Genomic DNA, 19,677 nt, shown 5'->3' with positions numbered 1-19,677 from the left:
ATTCATCTGTTGATGGACATTTAGGTTGTTTCCATGTCTTGGCTATTGTGAATAGTGCTGCTGTGAACATAGGGGTGCATGCATCTTTTTGAATTACAGTTTTGTCCAGATATATGCCCAGGAGTGGGATTGCTGAATCATCTGGCAACTCTAGTTTTTTGAAGAACCTCCATACTGTTCTCCATAGCGGCTGCACCAATTTACATTCCCAACAACAATGTAGGAGGGTTCCCTTTTCTCCACACCCTGTCCAGCATTTGTTATTTGTACATTTTTTAATGATGGCCATTCTGACTGGTGTGAGGTGGTACCTCATTGTAGTTTTGATTTGCATTTCTCTAATAATTAGCCATTGTTGAGCATCTTTTCATGTACCTGTTGGCCATCTGTATCAACATCCATTCTTGATAAAACAACAGGAGTAACAAAACTCTTAGCAAAGTGGGGATGGAAAGAAAGTTCCTCAAACCTGATAGAAGGCATCTATGAAAACCTACAGCTAGCTTCCTACTCAGTGATGAGACAATTGCTTTAACCCCTAAGATCAGGAACGAGACAAGAATGTCCATGCTCTCCATTTCTAGTTGACATATAACTTGGAGGTTCTGGCCAGTGCAGTTAGGCAAGAAAATGAAATAATAAAAGACATCCAGATTGGAAAGGAAGAAGTAAAACTGTCTTTATTTTCAGACAACATAGAATTCTGTCTTCAGCCAAACTATCAGTCAAGTGTTGGAATAGAATAAAGTCCTGCAAAGGACTCAGAAAATTGACCTCCTGAGCACTCTTAGGAAGTTACTTGAAGATGTATTCCACTCAAATAAGGAGGAAACCAAGAAAGAAGGGAAAAGGAGAGGACATAGAAGGAACAATTCTCACTCTGGTCAGCTGCAGCAAGGAGGGGCCCAGCATGGGAGCTATGTGGCAGGCCTGGAGGACACTCTAGATCAGAGCACGAGGGGGAGCCCAGGAAACAAAGAATATTGTAGACCAGAGGGCATTCAAACTTGAACATAACTGAAGCTCTGGAAAAGACAAAGAGAAGAAGTTACAAAGGCAGAAACCTGTAGGAGAGGCAGTCATCTATGTAAGGAAGCCAGGACACAGTTGTGAAGCTCACTAAAGTGAGGTGTACATTTAAGCAATGTAATGAGAAGGTAAGAAAAATCGATTTCACCTTAATGTCTTAAGGATTTTTTTTCCTAATAGAGACCAGGGATTGGGGCAGTGCCCTCCTGGAGAAGGAAATGGGCCAAAGAGAAGGATATTCTTGGTCTAGCATACTGACATATTCCTAAATGCTTCTCACTGATTCTCAATAATGCTGATATTGCACACCAAGAATGTAAACGAGGAGTGTAGCTGACAGAGGGTTGGATATGGAAGTTAGATGAAGGGCAGCCTCGACCTTTTTAAGAACAAATAACAAAAAACTCCTTGATTTCTAGGTATTGTGTTTCAACTCGTTTGGTAATGATCCAGAAGAAACTATGAAAACCTGTTTGATAAAAATGGGCACAACAAACTGTTTTGCATGAGTACAGCATGGAAAATAGGTGTTTCAACTTAGGAATGCTGGTGGTTTGGTGAGGCAGAAGTTCTGCCTGTTGAGCTTAGAATAGCCTGATGTTCAGTGTCGGCAGAAGACATATTTTGGGGACTGTCTTTGAGAAGTCTTGATGTCTCTCAAGGTGACATTGTCAGGCAGAAGGAAACCAGATCTAGAGGAGGACATAGGAAATGACAGCATCATAGAGCAGTTAAATAAGTAGAGGGTTAAATTATGTCGAGTGTGGATGTCACCTAGAAAATACAGTTCTTTTGAATGGTACAGAAGGCAGTAGTTGAAAGTGAGAGGGTGGGCTTCCCTGGTGGCTCAGTGGTTACGAATCCGCCTGCCAGTGCAGGGGGCACGGGTTCGAGCCCTGGTCCGGGAAGATCCCGCATGCCGCGGAGCAACTTAGCCCGTGCACCACAACTACTGAGCCCATGCTCTAGAGCCCGTGAGCCATGACTACTGAGCCCACATGCAGAACTACTGAGCCCACGCGCCTAGAGCCCATGCTTCACAACAAGAGAAGCCACAGTGATGAGAACCCCCACGCACCCCAATGAAGAGTAGCCCCCGCTCGCCACAACTAGAGAAAGCCCGTGCGCAGCAACGAAGACCCAACGCAGCCAAAAATAAATAAATAAATAAATTTATTAAAAAGGAAAAAAGAAAGTGAGAGGGTTAGACAAGAGAATGGGAAAAATACATAGATTTATCCAAAATCAAAGGTAAATAGTGAACTTAGAATGGGGGATTAGTGGTTAGACTTAGAATGGGGGATTAGTGGTCAGCTGTGTTTTGGAAAGATGTCTGCTAGTCATTGTTCCCACAGTTGATACAGGGCAGGTGATGTCAGTGTGCTGAGGGACAGCATGTGCCAGCAGTCTGAACTGAAGGGACCCAATCTCTGTAGACATTTGTTGACTGGCTGCCTTTTTTTCTCCAACAGGAGTGGTGTCAGTCTGCTTTGAGGGGGACAGTGATGGTTACATCAACTTGTTGGCCTACCCTTATGTGGAAAGTGAGACCGTGGAGCAGGATGACACACCAGAGCGGGAGCAACCTCGGCGTAAGCACTCTCGCCGGAGCCTGCACCGGTCAGGCAGTGGCAGTGACCACAGGGAGGAGAAAGCCAGCCTGTCCCTTGAAACCTCAGAGAGGTAAGGGGATGGTAAGCAGGACTGGTGGTTCATGTCTGGTCCTGATATACTCAGAATATCTCTAGAGTCCTGATACATCATGGGGAAGTAAGGCTCAAGGTTGGGGGAAGGTGGCTGATGTTCTTAGGCCACCCACATAGGTGCAGGCTGCCGCCTGTATGTCACATCACCCCAGTGATGCCTCCTTCTGAGTATGGCTGTAGCTAGTCAAGAGAGAATGAAGTTCCCTCAGCTTTTTGGGAACAAGAACACCCTGTTTTCTCCAGCTTTGTTATGTCTCGCACCCCCAAGACAGAGGTGGAAATGCATTGGTCCACGATGAGCTTCCAGCTCCTTTCTCACCTGCAAGATGTCAGAGCCCAAAGGCAATGAGTGGCATCCAGACTAGTGTTCCTTAAGGGTTTGGGTGTCATATCTCTCTGAGACTCTGATATCAGCTATTAATCCTTTCCCTGAATCTGAAGTTCAGTTTATTGCATTGGAAATTGACTTTTCTTGTAGATTAGAAAAATAGTCTACAAAGAATTATTTTTCTTGATATATCATGCAAAAAAATGTGAACCCTGACAAGGGTGGCCATAATCAAAAGGATAGACAATAAAAGTTTTGATGAGGATATGGAGAAATTGGAACCCTCCTACATTGCTGATGGGAATGTAAAATAGTGCAGCTATTCTGGAAAACAATTAGGCAGTTTTTCAAAAAGTTAAACCTGGCAACTGCACTCCTAGGTATATGCCCAAGAGAATTGAAGGAATATATTCACACATAAAACTTGTACACAAATGTTTATAGCAGCATTATTCCTAATAGCCGAAAACTGGAAACAACCTGAGTGTCCATAAATTAAATGTGGTATAACTATACAATAGAATATTACTCAGCAATAAAAAGGGATGGGGTACTGACACATGCTACAACATGGATGAACCTTGAAAACATTTATGTTAAATGAAAGAAGCCAGTCACAGAAAACCACATATTATATGGTTCCATTTATATAAGATGTTCAGAATAGGCAAATCCATTGTTTCTGTCCAAGAGACAGAAGGCAAAGTCAGTGGATGCCAGGGACTGAGGGGGAGGGATAGATGGGAAGTGACTGCTAATGGTGACAAGGTCTGTTTTTGGGGTGATGAAAATTCCTAAAAATTAAATAGTGGTGATGTTTTATAACCTCATGAATATACTAAAAAAAACGCCAGGGCTTCCCTGGTGGCGCAGTGGTTGAGAGTCCGCCTGCCAATGCAGGGGACGCGGGTTCGTGCCCCAGTCCGGGAAGATCCCACGTGCCGCGGAGTGGCTGGGCCCCTGAGCCATGGCCGCTGAGCTTGAACATCTGGAGCCTGTGCTCCGCAACGGGAGAGGCCACAACAGTGAGAGGCCCGCGTACCGCAAAAAAAAAAAAAAACAAAAAAAAAACGCCAAAAAACTGAATTGTAAAAAAAATAAAACTAATGTAAATAAAAAATGAGCGTTTTGAACCAAAGTGAAATTAAAATTGTATGATTAAATTACTTTATATATATTTAATATCACTCAAAAATAAGTTTCAGTGAGGGAATTCCCTGGCAGTCCAGTGGTTGGGACTCGGCACTTCCACGGCCGAGGGCCTGGGTTTGATCCCTCGTCCGGGAACTAAGATCCTGCAAGCCGTGCGGCATGGCCAAAAAAAAAAAAAAAATTCAGTGAATAGGATGCTCTGTGACTTGACCTAGAAGTTGGAATTGGGACTTTTCTTAGATGTGGCAGCACATAGTTTGTCTCTGACATCAGATCAGATCAGTTTAGCAACACAGGCTGCACACCCTAGCTCCTTAGTACTTATACCATTTACTCACTTTGATGGGCTCATGCATCTGGGCCCCGTGTCACCCCTCAGGAAGGTCTATGCGTGGCACATTAGACTTGATCCAGGCCTCCGCCACCCTGTGTAGTGAGACCCCAGAGGGTGACTTGTCTGAGCCCCGTAGCAATGGGTATGTTCTTCCTTCTTAGCCCCCAGGAGGCAAAGACTCCGAAGGTGGAGCTACACAGCCACTCGGATGTCCCTTTCCAGATGCTGGATGGCAACAGCGGTCTGAGTTCCGAGAAGATCAGCCACAACCCTTGGAGCCTGCGCTGTCACAAACAGCAGCTGAGCCGCATGCGCTCCGAGTCCAAGGACCGAAAACTCTACAGTATCCTTGTTACTGCTTCTCCAGCAGTGCCTGCTACTGGGACCATGAGTCCTGTGTCAGGGCACCTAACAGTACCATGGCCAGCGCCCTCTCTGTTCAGGGGCTCCTCTTTTGTTCTCATCTCCCGTTTCCATAGGCTCTTGTTCCTCTTTGTCCTTCTTATTTTCATCAACATGTTGTTTCTTTCCTGCGTTTTGGGGCTGGTAAGACTGAAGCTTAAACTTGGCAGTCTAGAAGAGTGCTGTCCAATAGAACTGTCTGTGACAATGGAAGTATTCTGAATCTGTGCTGAAATTTGTGGTAGCCACTAGCTACACTGTAACCGAAATGTGGCTGCTGTGACTGAGTTACTGAATTTTTTATTTATTTAATTAATTAAAATCTAAATTTAAATCACCAGGCATGGATAGTGGCTACCATATTTATCAGTGCATGTCTAGAATTGGGGTGTGTGTGTGTGTGCGCGTGCGCATATGTACACGTGTACATGTGTGTATTTCTCCCCTCCCAAAAGATAATAATTAAAAAGTAATATGTTTGATTTTAGTATGTTTTTTCTAAACACTATACCTGTGCAATATAAAACAGTTTTTTAAGATACCAAAGGTAAAAAGTATTATGAAATGGGAATTCTTAAAATCATTTAGTGTTTTGAAGCAGTAGACAATAAATAAATCTTACTGAGAAACTGAGGGAAGTATGCTGAGCACTTCATATATACTTACTCAGTTTTCCTAAGTCTTTTGAGGGAGGAAGTGTTATGATTTCCGTTTACAGACGAGTAAATGGAAGCACAGGGTGGTTAAGTGTTGTGCTCAGAGCCAGTGAGTGGCCGAAGCAGGATCCAGTGCTCTCAGGCATTGTGAGATATTTCTGCAACCTTCTTTGAGTTTTACTGTCACTTGTTTATAGCTTATAGCAGGTGATGAGACTAGTTAAAAGCCATATTTAATGATTTTTTTAGTGTTACTCCTTAAAGAATTAGCGGATATTAAAATATTCATCATCATAGTGATGCTGAGGGTCTTATCCTCCAAGACCATGTGATTGCTACATAGTCCCAAATATGGAATTGAGGGCCAGGCTGTGAGCCCTGATGACTTTTGGCAGACATGTGACAGGCCTGTACCTTTAAGATTGTTACAGACAGGAGATGTAGATGAGGACATGGATATAAATGCCAGGAGGCCAGGACCACAGAGCCATTTTAAGCAGAAGATCCTAGAAGTACTAAGGGATAAGTTTAAATATATGGTCCACTGGTTTGAAGTTTATTCAGAAAATGGCAAGATAGAAATTTAAATCCAGATTTTTCTAAAGATTCCTGTTTGGGAATGTTAAATCTGATTTATCATTTTTGTAGTAGTGCTACAAAGGAAGTTCCTTACTTCTTAGGCCTGAGTGAGACACTGGATTGAGCAGGGCCTTGGTTTACTGATGGTGCCAGGGATGTACGTGAAACTGCCAAATCTTCTTTGGTTTATTGTATGCCTGCAAGACAGATCTAAAGAATAAAATAAAAATGATATCAACAAATGTGGTATATACATACAATGAAAAATTAGTCAGCCATAAAAAGGAATGAAATTTTGTCACATGCTACAATATGGATGAACCTTGAAAACAATTTGCTAAGCGAAAGAGCCAGATACAAAAGGACAAATATTACATGATGCCACCTATATGAAGTATCTAGAACAGGCAAATTCATAGAGACAGAAAGTAGACAGTGGTTATGGGGGCAGGGGAGAGGGGAATGGGAGTTACTGTTTAATGGGTACAGTTTCTAATTTCTATTTGGGAAGATGAAAAAGTTTTGGAGATTGGATGGTGGTGATGGTTGCACAATAATATGAATGTACTTAATGCCACTGAACTGTATACTTAAAAATGGTTAAAATGATAAATGTTATGTGTATTTTACCGCAACAAAAAATTTTTTTAAAGAAATAATAAGCCAGTGGTTTGAAATCCACATTTGAGAGTTTGTGAGGTGAATACAGATTACATTAGAATGGAATGCCTCCTTTTATAGAAAAATGGGATTATGCTTTTCTGGCTGGGGCTGATGGTGAGTTTGGTGGTTATTCCCCTTGACTGTGGCCCAGAGTTCCTCCTGCTTGAGAACGTGGTGCACCACTTCAAGTACCCCTGTGTGCTGGACCTGAAGATGGGCACCCGGCAGCATGGTGATGATGCATCAGCTGAGAAGGCAGCCCGGCAGATGCGGAAGTGCGAGCAAAGTACGTCAGCTACGCTGGGTGTCAGGGTCTGTGGCATGCAGGTGAGTCATCCTTGGTGAGAGCCTAGGTGCTCCTGCTTGCATGTTTTGGGTTGTGTGTGTGCCTGCCTGCTATCCGAGCCAGGTGTCCTCCTGGCCCACAGTGGTCCAGAATCTCCTCCGAGAGGGTGAGTCCCCTACAGAGTGCTGAGTGCGTTTTTGTAGACATGTTCCCTGAGCCCTCTTGTCCTTACCTGGGGACCTTGGTCTGGGCTCCAGTGCAGAACCACTGTGAGAGCCTGTTGCCTTCATATTGGGGCAAGTAAGACTCTTGTCTGTCAGCAAGATAATTCCTAGTTTGAGTCCAGCTGGTCTCCTGTGGCAACTTGGAGGAGGGCTCCAAAGGTAGTGACAGAAAACCTGTAGGCCTGGTCTCTGCACATTGCTGGCTTTACCACAGGAAAACTTAGGGTGAACTTGGCCTGCCTACTCTAGTTGTGTAGGGTTGAGCAGAAAAGCTCAGGTTGGTCAGAAGTACTTTCCAGATAGTGCCTGCCCAGGGCACCGTGAGGTCATCAGACCTCCCTGGTACTCACCTGTCTGTCTCCTGGGGTTTCAGGTGTACCAGCTGGACACGGGGCATTACCTCTGCAGGAACAAGTACTATGGCCGTGGGCTCTCCATTGAAGGCTTCCGCAATGCCCTCTATCAGTACCTGCACAATGGCCTGGACCTGCGGCGTGACCTTTTTGAGCCCATCCTGAGCAAACTGCGAGGCCTGAAAGCTGTACTGGAGCGGCAGGCCTCCTACCGCTTCTACTCCAGTTCCCTGCTTGTCATCTATGATGGTAAGGAGTGCCGGTCTGAGTCCTACCTGGACCGCCGGTCCGAAATGCGTATCAAGCACCTGGACACAGGGCTCCCTGAGGTGGCACCATCCTGTGGCCCTAGCACCAGCCCCAGCAGCACCAGCCCCGAGGTGGGCCCCTTCTCTCCACCCAAGGTGGATGTCCGCATGATCGACTTTGCACACAGCACATTCAAGGGCTTCCGAGATGACCCCACTGTGCATGATGGGCCTGACCGAGGCTATGTGTTTGGCCTGGAGAACCTCATCAGCATCATGGAACAGATGCGGGACGAGAACCAGTAGGCCCAGCTCTGGGCTTCCAGAACCCCTTCCTCTCCACCCTCAGGCAGGGACCATTGCTCTGAACTCGCCATGAGGACACACAGACTTGCTTTTAAAAGGGTTATATTTCTCTTTGGTGTAAACTAAAAGAAATGTTTTTAGCTGTAGCCTGGAATCCATATATATAAAGTGAAGGAGGGCAGAACACATCCTCTCAGCCAGGCTTCCTAGCTCTATGGTTCTGACTGCTGTGTCCAGGCTGACTTAGGAAGGAAGAGATACCCCTGGTGGGCTTGGCAGCAGGGACAGGTTGCCCTTGGACATTGGTTTCTCTTGCCTAGGTCTTCGGGGTCTGTGGCTGCAGGGTCCTGCTAGTTGTGGGGTGAAGCCCTGGGTTGGCTCAGGGCCCCTCCATGCTCACTCATCCCTTGTTCCCAGTAGTAGAGGGTTGGGTGCCCATCTCTTGGGGGACTTTGTAGCTTGTGTTGTGGGTATCATCCAGGTCTGTAACAGATGTCCCCAGGGCACCACAGGGCCAACTGCACACAGCTGGACCCTTCTCGGTTCTGACCTTGGCATGAGGCTAGATTCATGAAGCTGTGCTGAAGCCAGCAATGATAGAGGGCAGGCCCTGGGATCCCCAGGCACTATTTGGCACTTGAACCTGCTCCTCCTCCTGCCTGCACAGTCCAGCCAGCGTTTCTCACCAAGATCCCTTGCCTAAGGAGGCCATCCCCTCTTGCTCCACTGGAGGGGGCCCTGCTCTGTTTGCTGAGGAGAGTCAGTGTTCCAGCAGGCCTCAGGGCCTCTGATGGCTCTGACCCAGCTAGTATTTGCAGTCCTTGTGCTGTGGGTAGGAGTCCTCTGCCTCTAGCTTGGGCAGCTGTGCTGCCTTGGATGGGCTGCTCCTTCCAGGGCTCAAAGGCTGTGGTCCGCTCAGGGTCTCACCTCTCCCCAGGCCAAGCTCAAGGCAGCAGCCCATGTGAGGAGCTCCAGGCTTGTGAGGGAGAACTTTAAGCTTGTTTGCTTATAGGGACATTGGGTGCTGGGTGCAGGTGCCCAGATTCTGCTAATGAGAGTTTTGTCTCATCAGTACTGGGGTCCATCAGTCTGTCCATTTGTCCATCTACCAGCCCCTGTGATCTTTCCCCTGGGGTGTAGCCTTGTTCATTAGTAAATATTGATTTTCTTCATGCTTCCCTCAGCAAAATATTCTCTTTACCATTTCTGAGGTGAGCTTTTGCCCCTGTGCCCTTCCTCAGCAGGTGCTACCTTTTCTAAAAGAACTGGTAGCAAAATGAATTGGAGGAGGTGTTTCCCTGCTGGCCCAACACCCTCTCTGTGAGCCTGGAGTGTGGCCCCCTCAACACTCAACACTGACAGTAGCACAGTGAAGGCCCAGGGGGTGACCCATTCCTTGCCCATAACTTTTGCTGCCAGCCCTTAATGGCACAGAGACCTGCCACCTCTAACACATGTGGCCAGGTGATACTGCATTCACCTAGCCATTGCTGAGGTTAGTGCTCTCACCTCTGAGTCTAGGGCCACTGTCATTGTCACTTTTAGCATGTCCCTATTGGAGCATTAATGGTAAGCCTGCCAGCCTGTGTCTCTGAGAGGCCTTGGTAACTGATGGACTAATTTCCTGGTCCTTAGAGATGCAGCCCCACACATCTTAAATGGGCTCCTTGATGGGATCCCATCTCTCTCGGCCCTCTGACCCTGGTGCCATTGGTGGGCAGGTTCCCATTCCTTGGGGCTAGGAGGGGCAGCTTGCCTGTTTCTGGTCAGTAATGACCATCTTCTGTACTATTCTGTGGCTTCATCCATGGGGGCAGTAGCTCTTCATTAGTGTGGATAGTCATTTCCTGGTAAGGCAGAGGCTAAAGCAAAGGGTCTGGGGCCACTCGGGACCCACTTGATGGCACCTCTCCAGCCTGCGGATGTGCTGTGCTTCCTGAGTTTGTATATTATGGGAGATGCTGCCCCATTCCGCTCTTCATCGCGAGAGAGGCTGTACCGACTTAAATTCAGTGTTTGCCTGGCACTAAAAGAGCAGGGCTGGGATTTGCTGCTTCTCCCCCAGGGCAGGGTCCCTTGTTTTCAGTACTTTTGAACACTTGGGAGACACAGCCCTGTTTTCTGGTGGGTGGTGGGCATGTGTGTCTGCACACGCTCTTTGCCACCATTTCGCCCTGTTCCATGCTAGAGAGCCCTGTCCCTGCCAGGCCCTGCCTTCCCAGCCCCAACTTGGGACCAAAGTGCAAGATGGGATCACGGGTTGGGGCGTTCAAGCGACCCCTCTCTATAGTGCTTCCCTGGGCGAAGTCGACACCAGCCCCCTAGCGGGGTGGGATGGGCGGTGCTTAAAGAGGAAGGGGACCAGTTTTGCAACTTGCCCGGGACGCCACCCCTCCCTCACATCCGGGCCTGTACAGTGGGCGTGGGGATTCTCCTTAAGGGGCCAAAGGCCTGGGCTAGTTCGTATCCTTTGCTCACTTGCTCACATCCCGCCACGTGCACCCCCCCCAGATGCAGATTGCTTGAACTTTTAAAACTGTTCAATTTGGTTTTGTTTGTGCCGATTTAAAAAATGTTTTAATGGGGAAAAGTTTGGGGAGAACCAAGGGAAGGGCCTGGTATCTTTGCTTCTCGGGGAACTGCAAGGCCTCGCCTGGAGGACCGCTCTCTACTCCACTTTCCTGGAAGCTGCCTAAGCCTGTCCACGCCGCCCGAGCCCTGCGCCCGGATATGACACGTGGCTCCGGTCGCGTCTGGGCGCGGTTGCGTTTTCTCGGGACCTTGCGTGCAGGGGAGGGGCTGCTCCGGCATTGGACTGAGCCTGCCCCTTTCTGTACACCTAGCGCTGCCCGCCCCGCTTGTGTCTGAGGTCGTGTATGTCAAAATAAAGCCGCTAGAAACCGAGGCGTGTCTGTGTCTTTGAGAAACCCCTCGGCCTCCGGGAGACTGGCATAGTCCGGCCCGCCCGCATCCTCGGCCCCTCCCCGGCCCGGCCGGCCCGGTGAGGCGGGGAGGGGCCGGAAGCGGTTGGGGCGCAGCGCAAAAGAAGCCTCGCCCTTGGCGCCAGCTCCGCTTTTGTATCCGCCAATGGCCAGCTGACCCGCAGGTCCGGGTCCCGGTCCCCATGGTAGCCCGGCGCGCTCGGTTCTCATTGGCTGCGTCGGCCGGAGCGTCGCGTTTTGGCGCTTCGACGCCGACTGTGTGCCACGTATACGGTAGCTGATTGGGCCGCCCGAGTTTACGTCACTTCCCGCCGGCCGCCGGCCCGAGTTGGGAGGCAGTCGGTCTCCGTCCGGCGTCGTGTCCAGGTTTGCTGCGGTCTCGGCCCTAGCGTCAGCGCGGACTGGGCGGACAAGGCAGAGCCAGAGTTGGTCAGTCTGGCGGGTGAAGGGCGAGGGGCCGGGCACAGCGGCGGGAGTGTGCGGCAGGGGTCCGCCAGGCAGGCCGCGGACACCTCGGAGCTCGGGACTCACTCTCCGGCCGCCCGCAGGCGCAATGAAGGCACTGATTTTGGTGGGTGGCTATGGGACGCGCCTGCGGCCGCTGACACTAAGCATCCCGAAGCCGCTGGTGGACTTCTGCAATAAGCCTATCTTGCTGCACCAAGTGGAGGCACTGGCCGCGGTAAGGCCCGGGGCCGGGATCTTGGTAGGACCTGATAGGATGAGGGACGGCCAGCGATTGGGGATCGGGGACACCTGTGCCTTCGGCTGAATCCGCTTGGCGGCCGGCGCTGTTCTGTTGCCCACAGGCCGGCGTGGACCACGTGATTCTGGCTGTGAGCTATATGTCTCAGGTGCTGGAGAAGGAAATGAAGGCGCAGGAGCAAAGGGTGAGGCACGGACTTCTCGCTCTTTCCCTTGGTCCCCGCTCAACTTTTCACCGTGGTGAGAGGAACCTGACGGGGGGCTTCTTCCTTCCAGCTAGGAATCCGAATCTCTATGTCCCATGAAGAGGAGCCTTTAGGAACAGGTCAGTAGAGATAGGAAGGTCTCTTGGGGAGGGTTTAGGGCCAGGGAAGGAGCAAGACTCAGCCTGGATGGGGACTGCTGAGCCTGGATCCAGGGGCTCAGACCCCCAAAATGATGGTGACCTGTTCCTCTCCCCCAGCTGGGCCCCTGGCACTGGCCCGTGACTTGCTCTCTGAGACTGCAGACCCTTTTTTCGTCCTCAACAGTGACGTGATCTGCGATTTCCCCTTTCAAGCCATGGTGCAGTTCCACCGGCACCATGGCCAGGAGGGCTCAATTCTGGTAAGAGAGCACGTCTTTCTTCTCTAATGTACCTGTCCCCATGCGCAGCCTCCCTAGCCTCTCCCATCCTCCAGCCTTGAACTGCCCCTTGGTGTTGCGGTTGCAGAGCTGTGCAGTTTGTGCCTTTAAGCATTTTCGGCAAAGCCCCTGAAATTTAGGACAGCATGTATATCAAGGCTCAGGAGCCCTGGACTAGGCCTGAAGTCCCCCTGCACTCAGGTGACCAAAGTGGAGGAACCCTCTAAGTATGGCGTGGTAGTGTGTGAGGCGGACACAGGCCGCATTCACCGGTTCGTGGAGAAGCCGCAGGTGTTTGTTTCCAACAAGATCAACGCAGGCATGTACATCCTGAGCCCTCCAGTGCTACGGCGCATCCAGGTGTGTAGAAGCCAGCTGCTGGGTGGGCTGGGGTAGGGCAGGCCACCACTGCCATGACCCTGCTCATGAGCTGCCCACTCCCACAGCTGCAGCCCACATCCATTGAGAAGGAGATCTTCCCTGTCATGGCCAAGGAGGGGCAGCTCTATGCCATGGAGTTGCAGGGTGAGGCAGGGAGGCCACAGGGTGGGGGTGGTCTGTGGCTGGGCTGAGCCCCCTGATGCATTCTCTCCCTACAGGCTTCTGGATGGACATTGGGCAGCCCAAGGATTTCCTCACCGGCATGTGCCTCTTCCTGCAGTCGCTGCGACAGAAGCAGCCTGAGCAACTGTGCTCAGGCCCCGGCATTGTGGGCAACGTGCTGGTGGTGAGGCCCTTGCCCAGAGCATTGTCAACCCCCTCAACCTTGGGGGACAGATGGCCCACTTGTGTTTTCCCCACTGTCCTCAGGACCCAAGTGCCCGTATTGGCGAGAACTGCAGCATTGGCCCTAATGTGAGTCTGGGTCCTGGTGTGGTGGTGGAGGATGGTGTGTGCATTCGGCGGTGCACGGTGCTGCGAGATGCCCACATTCGCTCCCACTCCTGGCTTGAGTCCTGCATTGTAGGCTGGCGCTGCCGCGTGGGCCAGTGGGTAAGCCTCCGGGCTGGGTCAGATGGGGAGGGTGGGGGAATGCCTCTGCCTCGCTGACAGGCCTGCCCCTCCCCCCAAGGTGCGCATGGAGAACGTGACAGTGCTGGGTGAGGACGTCATAGTTAACGACGAGCTCTACCTCAACGGGGCCAGTGTGCTGCCCCACAAGTCTATTGGTGAGTCGGTGCCGGAGCCCCGCATCATCATGTGAGGATGCTGTGGGGCTGGCTGAGCCCCCATTTCCCCACTGGCAAGGGGATCACTGGCTCGACACATCAGGAGGCCCTGGACTCATTGCCATCTGACTGGGGAGGATTGGACAAGGTTGAAGCCATCGGACACCCGCCTTCTCCTGTGGACATAATCTGGCAAGATCCTTGCTGGGCATACCCCACAAAGCCCACTCCCTCAAGATGGGCTGGGCCAGGACTGTATGGAATAATAATTTAATGCTCACTGTGGCCCTGACTGAAAGTCAAGCTCAGGCACAAATAGGGCATGGTGGGGGGCCGTGGGGGACAGGGCAAGGGGCTCATAAATAGGGCCCAGCCTGGGTTTGAGTTTAAGGGTAGAGGTTCCTGCTGTGTGGGCCAGGTAGGCCTAGGCAGCCGAGGAAGTGGCACTTGCACTGGCTGCCTTGTCCCAGTCCTCTACAGACATGATGGTGGCTTTGCAGAAGAAGCAATCCTTGTTGTTCATCAGGTGCTGGTTGATGCAGGCTCTACAACAGGGGAGGGCATAAAGATGGCCTGTGTATCCCTGCTGTTCCCCACCCAGCCCCTTGTGCCCGTGCAGCCCACTTACTTGCAGGACTTGTGGCCACAGGGCTGGAACACAGCAGAAATGGGGTGAGCATAGCAGATGGGGCAGAGGTCTTCCTCACTGGTGGGCTGCAGGGAGCAGAGTGCAGGGTGGGCTGGGGTCGGGTGCCCAGACAAGTTGGGTGTACACTACGCACACAGCTGTGGTGACGTGTACTGGGGTTGTGTGGACCCGTATGCTGTGGCCCCACTCACCAGGGAGGCAGCTGCTGCCTGGGCAGATGCAGAGGTCAGGTGTGCCAACATCTGTTCCACCTGGGCCAGTTCCTCAACACTGATGTAATCTGTGTCTGGCGGGTGGTAGGAGGTGTCAGGCCAAATGTGGCCCTAGAACCCAGTGCCTCTTGAGTACTCACTGCCTGGGAATTTGCTCCTCTTAAGACTACTAACCTGGCCCAGCCCCAAATCTCTCTCTTCCCTGACCCACCCCCAGCCTACTCACAGCTCTGTAGGGAGAAGCGCTTCTGGTCAGGGGCAGGCAGGGCAGTGCCAGGGGTAGGGGGCTCTGGCTGCCCCAAGAGATAGCATATGGAGCGGAGCTGGAAGCAGGGATCAGCCAGGAGCACTGATGTGGCTCTCTCTGTCCTAGGTGGGAGAGGGTACAAGGGTAGTCAGAAGCTGGGCCTGTCTGAAATCAGTATCTGTTCGGAGGGGTGGGGGTGGAAAGTCCAGCCTATTTGCATTATTGCCTGGTTCATTCCACCCAGTCTCCCTGCTTCTCTTCAGTCCTCCCAGTAAAGTCCTAGATCCCAGTAAGGACCCACATTGTCGGGTACCAGTTTAAGGGAGCACCACCAGAAGATAATGGAAGTCCACCTGCCCCTTCATTTACGTTAACCCTTAAAAGGAAACAGCTGCCCAATCATATACGTTAACCCTTCAAAGAAAACACCTGCCTCCTCATAAACGTTAACCCTTAAAAGGAAACAACACAAGAAGCTTAAAGGCATGCTTCCCAGGGTTCCGGGAGACGGGCCCTCTGGAAAGCCGCCAGCCAAGCTCAGGCTAGGGTATTGTGGCCCAACTCGCTCACCCTCTGGCGGCCACGCGGGGGCCTATGAACGCCGGGGGACGCGGCTACCCCGCCCCTCCAATGGGAGCCAATGGGAGCCTGAGGCCCCGCCCCCGAGAAATCGCCTCCCGGAGAGTATTTAGAAGCTGAGTGCTCAGAAAGGCACTCAGGAGAGAGCTGGGGAAGCCTGAGAAGGGAGTGCTGAGCAGAGCGTGGCCCCAACTCAACCCAAAATTTGGAGCCGGGCAGCTGGAGCGGTCGGCCTTGCGGGACGGAGCCCGCATACTGTCTCGCTGGCCACTGGCCATTTAGCGCCCCGCACTTTAGCCGGATGTGAAGTGGGTGAGTCTCGGAGCTGCGCCCCGCACCAAGCTGCCCTGTCCCACCCCTGGCAGCCGCCGCCATGGCCCGGCTGGTGCTGCAGGGCACACTGCTGTGCATGCTGCGTGTCGGATTAATGAGCACCCTGGACTCCGAGGGCTTCCTGTCCCCTGCGCCTCATAACTGTCCCTACAAATGTGTCTGCGCTGCCGACCTCCTGAGCTGCGCCGGCCTGGGGCTGCAGGATGTGCCGGGCGCGTTACCAGCTGCAGCTGCAGACCTCGACCTGAGCCACAATGCGCTGCAGCGCCTGCGCCCCGGCTGGTTGGCGCCCCTCTCCCGGCTCCGCGCCCTGCGTTTAAATCACAACGAGCTGGATACGCTAGGTCCGGGAGTTTTCACCAATGCCAGCGGCCTGCGGCTGCTCGATTTATCATCTAACGCCCTGCGGGCCCTGGGCCGCCACGACCTCGACGGCCTGGGGGAGCTCAAGATGCTGCTTCTGTTCAATAACCGCCTGGCACACTTAGACGAGCAGGCCTTCCACGGCCTGGGCGCGCTCAGTCGTCTCTACCTGGGCTGCAATGAACTTGCGTCCTTCTCTTTCAATCACCTGCACGGCCTGGGCACGACCCACCTACGTACTCTGGATCTCTCCTCCAACCACCTAGGACGCATCCCTGTACCTGACCTGGCTTCACTGCCAGCCTTTCTCAAGAACGGCCTTTACTTGCACAACAACCCATTACCCTGTGACTGCCGTCTCTACCATCTGCTGCAACGCTGGCACCAGCGGGGGCTCAGCGCTGTGAGCGACTTCGCGGGCGAGTACACATGCCTGGCCTTCAAGGTACCCACCTCCCGCGTGCGCTTCTTTGAGCACAGCCGTGTCTTTGAGAACTGCTCAGCTGCCCTGGCTCGGGGCCTAGAGCAGCCTGAAGAACAGCTGCATGTGCAGGTGGGGCAGTCCCTGAGGCTACACTGCAACACCAGCGCCCCAGCCGTGCACATTGCCTGGGTCTCGCCGCAGCATGAGCTGCTTGTGGCACCAGGGTCTCGCAACGGCAGCATCGCAGTGCGGGCTGATGGCAGCCTGGCCATCAGCAACGTGCAGCCATGGCACGAGGGTGTCTTTGTGTGCCTGGCTACTGGACCCCACCTGCATCACAACCAGACACACGAGTACAACGTAAGTGTGCACTTTCCACACCCTGAGCCTGACACTTTCAACACGGGCTTCACCACGCTGCTGGGCTGCGCCGTGGGCCTGGTGCTCGTGCTGCTCTACCTGTTCACGCCACCCTGCCCCGGCTGCCGCAGCTGCTACCATCACACCTGCCGCTGCCGCCGCTGGCCCCGAACACCCAGCCCACTCCAGGAGCTGAGCGCACAGTCCTCAGTGCTCAGCACCACGCCGCCCGACGCACCGAGACGCAAGGCCAGTGTCCACAAGCACGTGGTCTTTCTGGAACCTGGCAGGAGAAGCCTCAATGGTCGTGTGCAGCTAGCGGTAGCTGAAGACTTTGATCTCCACAATCCCTTGGGCCTGTGGCTCAAGGCTGGCTCTGAGTCCACTAGCTCCACAGGCTCTGAGGGTCTGGTGATGACCTAGGCTGCCCAGGGGCCCCACCAAGGCCACTGCCTGCCCACTGCTTGCCCTGCTCCCCGCTGCTGCCCAGAGAAGTGCCAGATGCTGGTGGGAAGCACTGGGCTTGGTCCTCCAGCCTCCTGTGTGGGCCTCGACATAAACCACAGCAACACCACTCACTGGTAGAGGGGCTGAAGTCCCCAACTCTCTCCTGCTTCTCCCCAGCAACACAGGACCAAAACATCCCAGGACCTAGCAGGGCCTACCTGTGCCCACATGAGGATTGGAACCGAGGGCCATCTGGAAGAGCCCTTGCATTAGAGCCCCAGGTTCACCCGCAGGGGCTAAGGCAGCCATCAAGGAGAGTCGTGGTGAAGAATTGAAGCATGACCACCTTCTGCTTCCCAAGGGGACAGGAGTGGCCCACAGGGGAAAAGGAGGAAGACTTCAAAGGAAGACTGAGTCCCCACCCCGAGGGTGGAAAGAGGAATTACAAGCCCTCCCTCTGGTGAAATGTGACTCCCCACGCACCAACATTCAAGCTACTTGAAGCTTCACGAGTCCATGCAGTCTGGTGAGAAGGCAACCAGCAGGCAAGGCTCCTCAAGAGACCTCCAGGGGCATCACTGGCACTTGAGGGCAGAGCCTCTCCCATGGGCTCACAAGACAATGGTAAGGGGCACCAATGACCTGTTCCCCCAGCTTTTCAGCAGTAAAAAGCCTGCTGAGCATGGCTAAGATGGGAGGGCTGAGCCGGAACTTGCTGTCTCCCAAGGGCAGAATCCTCTTAAGGGCTGGCACTGGTATCAGCCTAATGGCTGAAGCAGTGCCCTGGCTTCATATGCATCTCACCACTCCCACGGCAGGGAGGCAGGGAAGCGGGGACTGGGAACCCCTCCTGAGTGAGGGCTGAGCTGGGGGGCCCACAAGTGTCCTGGATCCAGCTATCATGGAATTTCTTAATAAAGGTAGTACATGCTCGTCGTTGGAGCCTTCACAGACACAGATGGCAGTATGTGTGCTCAGCTCTTAACCCCAGCAGTGTGTCCCTGGATATCACAGGATGGCACCCCGCCCTTAGCACAGTCTTAGTTCCCCTGCCCCTGCCTGAGGCACAGCCACAGCCAGCGGCTCTGCCCATGGGCCAGGGCACCCTGCTCTGTGGAGCTCCTGGATTCTCCTACTTTAGGCTGCTGCTGCTGCTGCTGCCGCCACCTACTCAGTTCATACCTCACTACCTTCCTTCCAGCTCCAGACCTGACGCTGAAGTCCATGTGAGAGATGAGCTTTGGAAGGCCCTGCCCAGCCCCCTCCCCATCAGACAAGCCCAGCACCCACAGGGGACCCCAGCCCCTAACACTCACCCTGAGGCTGGGCCGTGCACCAGGAGTCGTACCAGGATGCCTGTCACTGCCACCAGAATAGGGTAGTGGTCCACACTCTCCAGGCCTAAGGGAAAGGGAAGGAAGGGGATGAGCTACCCAAGTGGTCCCGCTGCAGGGGCTCCATCCCTGCCCAGCTGACATCATCGTCATTCACACTTTCCACCCTCCTCCCCACAGAAGGCTGAGCTAGGCTGGGGGTGCCAAGCCAGGCTGTCCCAGTGCAGAATGTAGAATCAGGCAGCACTGCTCCTGGCAGAGGAACCAAGGCCTGTGGTGTGTTGGGTACAGGGCTTCTAGGTCCTCACCAGGCAGCCGCAGGGTGACCACGCGGTCAAACAGGTTCCTCTCAGCTGTCACCCGGTTCAGCACCTGGTTCAGCAGCTGTGAGGGCAGGAGCACATTGGTGGATGGGTGGGCTCACACCACTGGGGTGTCCCCAGGGTCCCAACCACCCTTGCCCAGATGGACACACCTGTGCGAGACGCCGCAGCAGCATCTCAGAGGTAGGCTGGGCCCAGTCGAGGAATATCTCAGGCACCAGCGTGATGGTCATCTCCAAGACACGCAGCAGGCTGACCGAGAGGTCAAAGCAGGTGGCACATACCTTGAGCTGCCGGCTGTCCACAAAGTTCCGCTCCAGGCGTTCAGCAGCCTGCTGGATCTGAGCCACCAACGTGGGGGCAGCAGTCAGTGGTCTGGCCACACTGCAGATTGTGCCTCATCCTCTGCAACCCCCTGGCCCACAAGGTCCCTCCGTGACCCACCTCCTGGATCATGCCGATAAACTCAGAGAAGGCCCAGTTGAGCTGGTTGAGGACACTGTTGAGGAAGCTGGGTGCCACGTCAGGACCCTCCCGCAACAGGTCTGCCATGTGCTGCTGCAGCAGGGTGGAGGGGCAGGGCTCTGTGGGGACATCGGGAGGGGCATCATCGGGACTCCAGTCAGCGGCCCCTGCCCGTCTGCCTCTGTCCTCACTCACAGGCCGTTGGTGTAAGGGCAGAAAGACAGCTCCCTGGGAA

General features: G+C 53.1%; 4 protein-coding genes across 7 annotated transcripts in view; 3 read left to right on the top strand and 1 right to left on the bottom strand.

The window, feature by feature from the left end:
• The window catches only part of IP6K1 (inositol hexakisphosphate kinase 1), a 73,443-nt gene extending 62,279 nt beyond the window's left edge, over window positions 1–11,164 (top strand). For all 3 annotated transcript variants that reach the window (XM_082664212.1, XM_082664213.1, XM_082664214.1), the window contains 4 exons: window positions 2,502–2,712; window positions 4,711–4,892; window positions 7,001–7,176; window positions 7,733–11,164. In XM_082664212.1, coding sequence (XP_082520338.1) covers window positions 2,502–2,712; window positions 4,711–4,892; window positions 7,001–7,176; window positions 7,733–8,266 — 1,103 coding nt within the window. In that variant the 3' untranslated portion in view covers window positions 8,267–11,164. The remainder of the gene's footprint in view (window positions 1–2,501; window positions 2,713–4,710; window positions 4,893–7,000; window positions 7,177–7,732) is intronic.
• A 369-nt stretch (window positions 11,165–11,533) lies between these two features.
• Window positions 11,534–13,748, top strand: GMPPB (GDP-mannose pyrophosphorylase B). 2 transcript variants are annotated; one of them, XM_082663137.1, is made up of 9 exons: window positions 11,534–11,890; window positions 12,018–12,098; window positions 12,190–12,238; window positions 12,377–12,519; window positions 12,739–12,897; window positions 12,984–13,062; window positions 13,137–13,264; window positions 13,348–13,530; window positions 13,610–13,748. In XM_082663137.1, exons 1-9 carry the CDS (start codon window positions 11,762–11,764, stop codon window positions 13,739–13,741), a joined length of 1,083 nt encoding a protein of 360 aa, XP_082519263.1. In that variant the 5' UTR covers window positions 11,534–11,761; the 3' UTR covers window positions 13,742–13,748. The 2 variants fall into 2 exon arrangements, with proteins under 2 accessions (XP_082519263.1, XP_082519262.1); XM_082663136.1 differs by having other exon boundaries at window positions 12,664–12,897.
• Window positions 13,749–14,117: 369 nt separating this feature from the next.
• Window positions 14,118–19,677, bottom strand: part of RNF123 (ring finger protein 123) — a 28,805-nt gene continuing 23,245 nt past the window's right edge. The window contains exons 33-40 of the mRNA XM_082663134.1: window positions 19,422–19,561; window positions 19,130–19,318; window positions 18,963–19,038; window positions 18,637–18,721; window positions 14,794–14,936; window positions 14,547–14,641; window positions 14,335–14,420; window positions 14,118–14,251 (exon numbers count right to left, since the gene is read on the bottom strand). Coding sequence (XP_082519260.1) covers window positions 14,131–14,251; window positions 14,335–14,420; window positions 14,547–14,641; window positions 14,794–14,936; window positions 18,637–18,721; window positions 18,963–19,038; window positions 19,130–19,318; window positions 19,422–19,561 — 935 coding nt within the window. The 3' untranslated portion in view covers window positions 14,118–14,130. The remainder of the gene's footprint in view (window positions 14,252–14,334; window positions 14,421–14,546; window positions 14,642–14,793; window positions 14,937–18,636; window positions 18,722–18,962; window positions 19,039–19,129; window positions 19,319–19,421; window positions 19,562–19,677) is intronic.
• AMIGO3 (adhesion molecule with Ig like domain 3) lies at window positions 14,949–18,630 on the top strand. The gene has a single exon (XM_082663135.1). The coding sequence runs from the start codon at window positions 15,767–15,769 to the stop codon at window positions 17,294–17,296; it is 1,530 nt and encodes a 509-aa protein (XP_082519261.1). The 5' UTR covers window positions 14,949–15,766; the 3' UTR covers window positions 17,297–18,630.

This window comes from Grampus griseus (assembly GCF_964374135.1).
Source record: "Grampus griseus genome assembly, chromosome: 10".
Lineage (NCBI taxonomy): Eukaryota > Metazoa > Chordata > Mammalia > Artiodactyla > Delphinidae > Grampus > Grampus griseus.
The sequence above is the reverse complement of the archived record's forward strand: the minus strand, read 5'-3'. Positions and strand labels throughout refer to the sequence as shown.